The 9,544-nt window shown below is 35.4% G+C and overlaps 1 protein-coding gene across 1 annotated transcript; it reads right to left on the reverse strand.

Annotated features, from left to right (window-relative positions):
- Positions 1-7,739: 7,739 nt before the first annotated feature.
- LOC148071266 (troponin I, slow skeletal muscle-like) lies at positions 7,740-9,287 on the reverse strand. Its single transcript, XM_087801547.1, has 5 exons — positions 9,228-9,287; positions 8,779-8,910; positions 8,628-8,717; positions 8,006-8,182; positions 7,740-7,921 (listed from the first exon to the last, which is right to left on the reverse strand). The coding sequence occupies exons 1-5, from the start codon at positions 9,234-9,236 to the stop codon at positions 7,817-7,819; spliced, it is 513 nt and encodes a 170-aa protein (XP_087657673.1). The 5' UTR covers positions 9,237-9,287; the 3' UTR covers positions 7,740-7,816.
- Between the last annotated feature and the right edge of the window lie 257 nt (positions 9,288-9,544).

Raw genomic sequence — 9,544 nt, forward strand, 5'->3', positions numbered from 1 at the left:
TAGGCGGGTCGATATTGTTTGTAGATGATGAACATACTAACAATATCTTCCTCTTCTTCAATGGCAATGAAACCAGGATGGTTGATGAACATACATGCAGCATTAGTGCATTGTACGTGCATTATTCAGTTTCATCACATCATGACTGACTAGAAATCACTTACGGTATTCGCTGTGAGAGGAGAAGAAAAAAAGAAGAAAGAATGAGAGTCAAGTAGGAATATTTTCACAGTGATTCTCTCTTTAGACTCACTCGTGTGTTGCATCTTCAGTGTCCGACATGATGACGTGGCACCTGTGAGAAGGACGTTTTACTAGTATACGAGTTTTCATGATACAGTTGATGAGGTTTCATTACAGCTGACGTGGGTTCATGATACAGTTGATGAGACTTCACAGATGATGGGGTTTCATGATACAGATGATGAGACTTCACAGATGATGAGCTTTCATGATACAGTCCATGAGACTTCACAGATGATTAGGTTTCATGATACAGTTGACGAGACATCATGATACAGTTGATGAGACTTCATGATACAGTTGATGAGACTTCATGATACAGTTGATGAGACTTCACAGATGATGAGGTTTCATGATACAGATGATTAGGTTTCATGATACAGTTTATGAGACTTCATGATACAGTTGATGAGACTTCACAGATGATTAGGTTTCATGATACAGATGATGAGGTTTCATGATACAGATGATGAGGTTTCATGATACAGATGATGAGACTTCACAGATGATGAGGTTTCATGATACAGTTGATGAGACTTCACAGATGATTAGGTTTCATGATACAGTTGATGAGACTTCACAGATGATGAGGTTTCATGATACAATTGATGAGACTTCATGATACAGTTGATGAGACTTCATGATACAGTTGATGAGACTTCACAGATGATGAGGTTTCATGATACAGATGATGAGGTTTCATGATACAGTTGATGAGACTTCATGATACAGTTGATGAGACTTCACAGATGATTAGGTTTCATGATACAGATGATGAGGTTTTATGATACAGATGATGAGACTTCACAGATGATTAGGTTTCATGATACAGATGAGTAGGTTTCATGAAAAAGCTGATGAGACTTCATGAACAGCTGATTGAGTTTCAGGAAAAGCTGATGGGGTTTAATGATACAGCTGAAGAGGTTTCATGATACAGTGGTATCTATCTTTCTCATTTCTTTAGACTTTTTTGATGGAAAGCCAAATATTATTATAAAAAATAAAAAAAAAAGATGCCATCTAGTGGCCTTTAATATGTGGACACTGTTCCGTGAAACCTCATCAGTCTAAACTGTCAGATTTGCTATGAAAGTTTTTTGAATAATTCAATTTTTTTGCTGACAATCAACCTTTGAAATGACATGTGAAAAAAAAATCTACACAACAGTACTTCCTTTAACAGTAACATCTTTTTTGTTGGTCCCTGGTTCACCAGGCCAAATGCTTCGGACACCCTGGAAAGGTCAGCATTTTGTGTGACCGCCAACTTTGATTTCCAGAGTCAAACTAGTCGTCTTAGATTAAGAATGAACGTACATCAAGGTGTACGCAGGAGAAACCCACATGGGAACTTGAAAACTCCACTCTTAACACACATGATATAACATGACGCTGGCACACACACAAGCTCACACACCCCTTCTGACTCACACAAGTGCATATTCACCGACACACACCCTCCTGCACCCGCACACACGTTCACCGTGCACAACTCAACACACCCTTCTGTGCACACAAACCTTCACTGATGGTTCTACAACTCTCACTCTCGTCTATGCACACAAACATGCTTCGCTTTACACAAACTCACACAAAACAAAGTGTGTGTGAGTCACACACTTTCATTTAAAGATTGCAGGAGTGTGAGGCGAGGAGCAGACTTACCCTCGGAGTGCTCTGCTGGGTCAGGACTGAAGGTTTGATGGCTGGACGGAGGCAACTGCAGCTTCTCTGCAGGCAATAAGCTTTTAAACCCGGGCGCGGATCACATGGCGGCGGGCGGCCCGGGGTCTTCACTGGGTGGGCACATACCTGCGAGCGGAGGACAGCTGACGCCAACGAGGATGGGAAAACATGCATTCTCGCCGGACTGGTGTTGACTATTTTTACTCAAGTGAACAACGAGGGATTAGAGTCCTGGACAGGTTCCAGTGTCTCAGGTCCGGGCCCCGACACGAGAAGGTTAGAGATAATCCCCGTAAAGCATCTCTGAGACACTCAAGACTCTCCTGCTAAACTTAGCTACTGTTCTGTCTGAAGCTGAATAAAAACATGATTAATCTCTTTTAATAACTTTATTATTGTTATTTTTATTAACTCTGCCAAGGTTATGTTTTTGTCTGTCTTTTTGTAAAATAATATTGAGTCAGAAAATTAAGTTAATAATGACATATTTTGATCATATTTTAGAGTTTTCTGTATGGCTTCGAACCGCTGCCGTGTTATCTCAGGGTCAAGGTGAACGACCTCCCTGGCTTTCAGTAATATATACGCAGATACAAGCAAAAACACAAAAATAAACCAATTTTGGTCCAATATTGTTTTAGGGTTGCTAATTCGTTGTCAAACTGCTGCTAAGATGTTATCCGTTTTTTCTTGCCCTTTAAAGTATATACTTTATTAAATATTGTTTTGATTTTTTAAGCGCTTTGTGACCCTGGTCTGGAAAAGAGCTATACAAATAAAAATGACTTACTTAAGATAACTTAGCTTTTGCAACTATTTTCCTAATATTTGTACTTTCTTTTTACAATAAGAATTGTTTGTGAAATCTAATGACATTATCTCCTTGGCAGAGTTATGTACTGTCACGGTGATTCTCTTGGTTCTGAAAAAGTGCAGCTGCTTTACTACACGGAAGCTGCTGGTTCCAATAAAGTCGTGTTTGTTGTCGGCTTCTTCTTCGCACTCTGGTTTCCTCCTACAAATCATAGAGGTCGAGTGTTGACTCAGAATTGTCCTATATCTGTGTTTTATTGTATTAATCTATTCTTTCTCTTGATCGTGTCCTGTGTGTGGAAACCCCCGCCACTTTTAGCACACGTGAACCGTACACCGGCGTTATATAACAGCCACAATTTATTCCCTTAATGGGACTTGTTATTCAAACAAGTCGATCAAGACTTCTGCCAAGAGAAGGAGTAAGGAGAGTAGAGTTCTTTTCTTCTTCCAGCTCCCTCTCCTCAGATCTTCAAACCTTCACCCCGACAACAAGTTATCATCGCTCGTCTGACCGCGCCAAGTTGGTTTGATTTGACCTTTGGCCTGGTGAGATCTCATGTGAAATAATCGGTCATCTGTGTCGAGATCTCATGTTGTCGCGCAGCTCTGATGCGCTGGAAAGTGTCCAGTCACTCTTAAAGCAGCAGTCGCTTCATGTTTCTATCTCTGAGCTGCATAATTACTGTAGTTAGTGATAATGAAGGTCTTTATTTGTATGTAAGTAAGTGAGTAATTCATGTTTATAGAGTGCGTTTGCCAGACCAGGGAAACAAAGCGTGTAAACAATCACAACAATTCTCCATAAAGGCTAAATTTGTGTCTTATCTCAGCACGTAAATATTTATATCCGTGTGGAATGCGTGTTATCATGCGTATGTCATAAACAGTCTTCTTATTGTTAGCGTGTTTTTTGTATATAGTAGTAGTTTATTTAAAAATGCTTAAATGGGAAATATTGTTTTAATATTTACAATGATTTTTTATGAATAAACAAAACAGAATTACATAAATAATCAACAAAAATGAATATACTATATTTCTGTCACAACAGCAATACTTTACTGTTCTACTTTGGACACTTAAAAAAACGCACAGGCAACTTAAGTTTACATTTAAATTGAAGAATTAAATCTCAGTAAAATTGTTTTTTTTTTCTTGAAGCAAACCTGAAATGAGTTGATCATGTGTCGCGAGAAATTCTGCTTTAAATAAGTTCATCCTCTCCTATACATCCCAGTGGTGTAAGATTATAATCGATACTCTTAAATATACTTCATATACTATGATGAATATAGTATTTTCTTTCATGATACCATATTGATATTTAACAGCACTGTATTTATCTTATATATTTTAATAAAGTGAATATAAAAAGAAAAATGTGTTCATTTTTGTGTTGCAATTAAACTTCTAGCCACTAGATGACAGCAGTCATTACACCCTCCTCAGCCAAAGGAGCAATGAAATCCCACAGAAAGTGACGACGACTGAGGATGAGAGGATACAGTCGACTTCAGAAGTTTCAAAACAAATAAAAAGAAGTTACAACTTCGTCAAGGGTCATGTAAGTAAGTAAGTAAGTAAGTCATTTTTATTTGTACAGCGCCTTTCCAGACCAGGGTCACAAAGTGCTTAAACAATCAAAACAATATTCAATAAAGTATATATTTTAAAGGTCAAGATAAAACTGATAACACAACAGGAGTTCCAGATCAATCAAGGAAAAGCCTGAACATCTAAAAACGTCTAAAGATGTTTCTTGAAAGAGTGAGTAGAATCCATCAAGCGCAAAGAGAGGAAGATCGTTACAAAGCTTATACAATTACACAAGTATATCCTTGTACCAACAGTACCAAAATATATCGCAATACATCGTATCATTGACCCTGTAGAGTGATATGTATCGCCAGATTATTGCCAACACACACCTAATAAAATTCACCTTTTTTTGTGATCTTTTACACATCAAGCTCCTTCACTTCAACATCTGTTCAATGTTTTTAAACTCTATGACTTTTGATATTGATCATTCCCTTACACATGTGTTTTAAAGTCTAACTTTTAATATCAGAACCATACACTTTTATTGCCAGTGTTCTAAACAGAACATTGGATTTTCTTGTGGTTGTAGTACTGAATAAAAGAATGAAATAAGATAACACATAAAATAAGGAATCGAAAAAACGCACCAAGGGAGTATTTCTGAAAAAATGACTTGTATTGTTGTATTGTATTGTTACATTGCTTTATATTCCTGTAATAAACTCAATTTTTTTAATGGATATAATGGCTTAAAAAAGAGAGATGGAGATAGATTCATTTCTTATACATATATTTAAAGAATAATAATGGTTAAAAATGTTTTTAGAAGGATACATTAAAATAATAAATATGAACTTTAACAATCCACATCTTAAAAAAAAGGTGAAAGTGAGGCTGAAACAGTAGTTAAACAATTATTTAAAGTTTTTTCTTGAGTTATGTCCATAACTAAACCTTCTCAATGAGACGCTTGAGTTATTTTGACCTGATCGTCACCTCATGTGGATGATAGGTTTGCTGAGCCGCAGTGGTGTTAAAACAAACAGTACAAATGACTCACTGATCTTTAGACAGATAAATAAACCGCATTTCTCTCTTTAAACATCATTATTCCTAATCTAAGCTTTTCTATTCTATTCTAAATACATGTCAGTTGTTATCACTCCCTGACTCTCGCTGTGTGGATGAATAATGTGTCTGGTTCTCTTTTAAAACCATCAGACACTGAACTCACTCTCGTAAATCAATTCATACACGTCTCTGGTTTATTACTTTTATGTTTGCTTTGACGTCCTTTTTTCTGCGTCACCGCCCGTGCGCGCCTTCAAAGCGCACGAAGAAAAACACTGTAAAACAGCTCACATTAAAACGAGCCAGGACAAGCCCAGTTCAAGAAAATCATATTACGTTTCTCCCTAAAGCTGTTTGAAACAAATAAAAGGAATAATAGATTAGCTTTTCTAATATGGTTTCCGAAGATGAGACGTTTGTGTGGATATACTGACACCTTGTGGTGACAAATCGAACATCCGCGGTACTTTCTTACCTTCAATTAAATTTAATTTTAAAGTTGTATTTCCTGAATATACAGACAGTTGAAAAAACGATATATTCAACTGTAAACATTCTAAACAGAATTAAAATCACTTAAGATATTCTGTTACGCTAAATTAGTTTGTTAAAAAACAATATTTAGTTAAAAATAAAGTACTCTTTCTATTTAGGGATTGCTCATACTTGTAAGAGAAGCTATTCGTATATTATTTGTATCCTAGGAAAACTTTTAAATATTAATACCTATATTATTTAAAATACGTTAGTACTGAATCTCAGTAAAGGCGGTTTTTCCAGAAGGTTTCAATTATTATAAGTGTCAAATTATATCAAACCAATTCATTGTTTTTATCTTAGATAATATAAGAAGAAATGTGTTATGTGTTTTATAACAATCAATTAATCGCTTTTTTTTTTAAGTATCTCTTATTAAAGTTTTACATTAACAAAAAATGTCAATCATTTTGAAAATTCAGCAATACAATTATATAATGTTGTAATTTTATTCAAACAATTCCTGTCAGACAGTTTTAGCCTTGCTTGTATTTCCAGGTAAAAATAAGTATTTTTTTATTTAAAACATTTTATAAATGCATAGTTAAAATACCATTTATCACTATTCATAAATGGGTCTAGTGGTCGTCACAATTCAAAATACTATGAAGCTTTTAGTATTTTTTTTCTTGCTAGTTATTGAAACGTAAAGGGGAGGAGCTTACTTAATTGTTTACATACCTGAACTCTCGCGTTAGCATGCTAACAAGCTAGCCTCAAGACAGTCACTAAAAAGGCTACATTGACAATAACAGTGTCTCACAAGCTTCTTATTTGAGAACCGTAAATGTCTCTGTCGTTTCAAACCATCCAACCAAGCTGTAATCTACGTAAAAAAAACAAAAAAACGAATTTCCTTTTTCAAGTTGAACCTGCTGAGATGCAGAGGAAATCCAACATCAAACTTGGGTAAGTTTATTTTCCAATTTATAAATTGGGGGTGGATATGTAGCACGTTTATACTTGGTTTATGTTTTTTTTAATATGAAATGTGCCTCGTTAAAAGCTTGTGTAACTTTGTTAAAATTAAAAAAGTAGACATCTTCCAGAAACGTTTAAAAAAGAAATTTGCACTTTGAGGCTTTTGTTGCACAAATTATTTTACAACAACTATATGAATTATTTAAATCAATGTATATTAATATCCTTAAGGAAAAGCTCTATCTAAATAAAAATAACTTACTTACTTACTTAAATAAAGGAGTATGATAGAGACAATGTGGATTATGTTCAGGCTTTTCCTTGATTTTCTGGAACTCCTGTTGTGTTCTCAGTTTTATCTTGATCTTTAAAATATATACTTTATTGAATATTTTTTTGATTGTTTAAGCGCTTTGTGACCCTGGTCTGGAAAAGCGCTATACAAATAAGAATTACTTACTTACTTACTTATAATCTTCAATCGTCACGGTGAGGTCTTTAGTGAAGTAACTTGATAATTGAAACTGTAATCAGTTTTAAACTTTTTTTTAAATGTGAAATAGAAGTACATGGAAGGGGCAAACAAATGTAAAACAAAGTTTAAATAGTAAGCGAGAATAAAATCCATTGCCTTCAAAAAATAGAAAAACAAGTGTGTTTTATTATGAAAGAGCTCAAAGCACTTCCTGTCAATAACTTGCATCGCTGTTGTCAAACGTTGGGGAAGCACAACAATGAATGTCTTCTCTCTTGCTTTCCTTCTAAACTTGAGGTTTTATTTTAGACTTGCATAACAGGATTGTGAACACAGAACAAAAATAAGGTGACGATCATCCCGAGAATCTTTCCACGTCAAACTGTATAAGCAGGAAAGGAAACAGAAAGTTGTTTTGAAAAATTGCAGCCAACTCTTATTTATTTATTAATTTCCGAGATGCTATAGACAAAACATTGTGAATAAAGGCAGTGAGATTTCCATGTGAGCATTGGCGTCTGTTCACTGGGCAGCTCCCATAGCTGCATCAAACATCTTCTTGCGACCCTCCATGCCCGACATGGCTTCCACGTTCTTCCTCCAGTCACCCACCTCAGCTGTCTTCTCCTGTAAGACAGACATTAAAGATACAAATGTCTTCCATCTTTATCAAATGTTCATCTCATGTTGTGGGTTTTTGTTTTTGCCCACCTTTTCTGTGTCCTCCTTCTTGACCGACTTGAGGTTGGCGCGCAGATCCAGAGAAACCTTGTGTTTGGAGCCCAGCAGGGAGCGCAGGATGGCATCAGCAGAAACTCTCACCCGCCTCAGATTGGGTCTCTTGAACTTCCCTCGCAGGTCCAGAACCTTGATGTTCAAGTCTTTGATCTGATGAGAATTTTTCAAAATGATGTTTGTTTAAGAACAATAAATAAATCCTCTATTGTTTTGCCTTGTTACATCTTAAAATGATAACAATGAGGTGACCATAGATAATATCCATCAGACACCGTGATTGTGTCATCAAGTTGTTTTATCTCAAAAATTGGGAAGAAAAACTGAATCTTTTAATATGAGAGTGGCAGATCAAAACACTGCCTAATTACTTAAACTGTGGTTACGTAAAATATTCTTCACACATAGGTGCACTGCTCCTTCCCTGTAAAATGTCATGTTTTTCCTCCATTTGACCTTAAGCTTGTAGTTCTGACATACGATGCCTAATATATTTAAATTTATTGCGCTTCCAAATAAGTCTGCGTCATGACAATCACCGTTAAAATAAGATTTGATATTTAGAAAAAGATAATCAATGAGCTGAAGCTTGTCTTACTTCTCTGTTGTTGTGCATGACCTTGGCTTCGATGTCGTACCGCTCCTCGTCCACTACTTCTATTTTCGAATGCAGGTCTTGACAAAGTTCCTTGAAAAACATAATGATTCTTTTTAAATGATTTTGTTTAAGAAAAAACAAGAAACTATACCTGCAGTTCTGCCAAGGACATGCGGTTGGTCTCCATCACTGGAGCTTTTTCTTCCAGGTACCTCTCCTTCTCCTCCTCTTTGTCCAGCATCTCTTGTTCAAGCTCCTCTTTGGCTTTTGCCACCATCATGCTCTGCATCAAACTCTTCAGTTACTTCTTAATAAAATAGTGCACATGGATTCTTATACTCTAATGTTCAGGTCAAATACAAACAAATACTTTAATATATTAAAAATGCCACCTGAAATAATAAAAAAATATTTATAATATAACTTAACTTAATAACTTAGATTTTAGAAAAAAATAAATTAAAAAGGAAGATTATGCTTAAGAAAAAACAGCAAAAAACATCAATAGAAAAAGAAAAGAACATGAAGAAGGAAAAAAGAAAAATACACAATATAATATTTTTCGTATGTAGTATTTCTTCAAATAAACCGAAAACTCACCTTCAGCATGAGCTTGCGGGAGGCTGAGATTTTAGATTTCTAAAAAATAGAGATAAATGCAAATAAACGTAAACCACATTGTGATGTTATCTGATAGTTTAACTTACCTCTGGTCTGTTCCCCGTTAACATGCAAAACAAAAGGGAAGAAAATTAAACTTTTATTTATAGCCGTCGCTCATTGTGAAGCCAAAGATTAATAGCATGTAATCTTTACTAATCTGCCTCTATAAATAAAACCCTCTTTCAATTTGTAACTGATACGAGGAAGGATCAAGGGAAACACAATACACTTACGCTTTCTCAGGCATCTTGGCT

This window comes from Callionymus lyra, chromosome 10 (genome assembly GCF_982586985.1).
Source record: "Callionymus lyra chromosome 10, fCalLyr1.hap1.1, whole genome shotgun sequence".
NCBI lineage: Eukaryota > Metazoa > Chordata > Actinopteri > Syngnathiformes > Callionymidae > Callionymus > Callionymus lyra.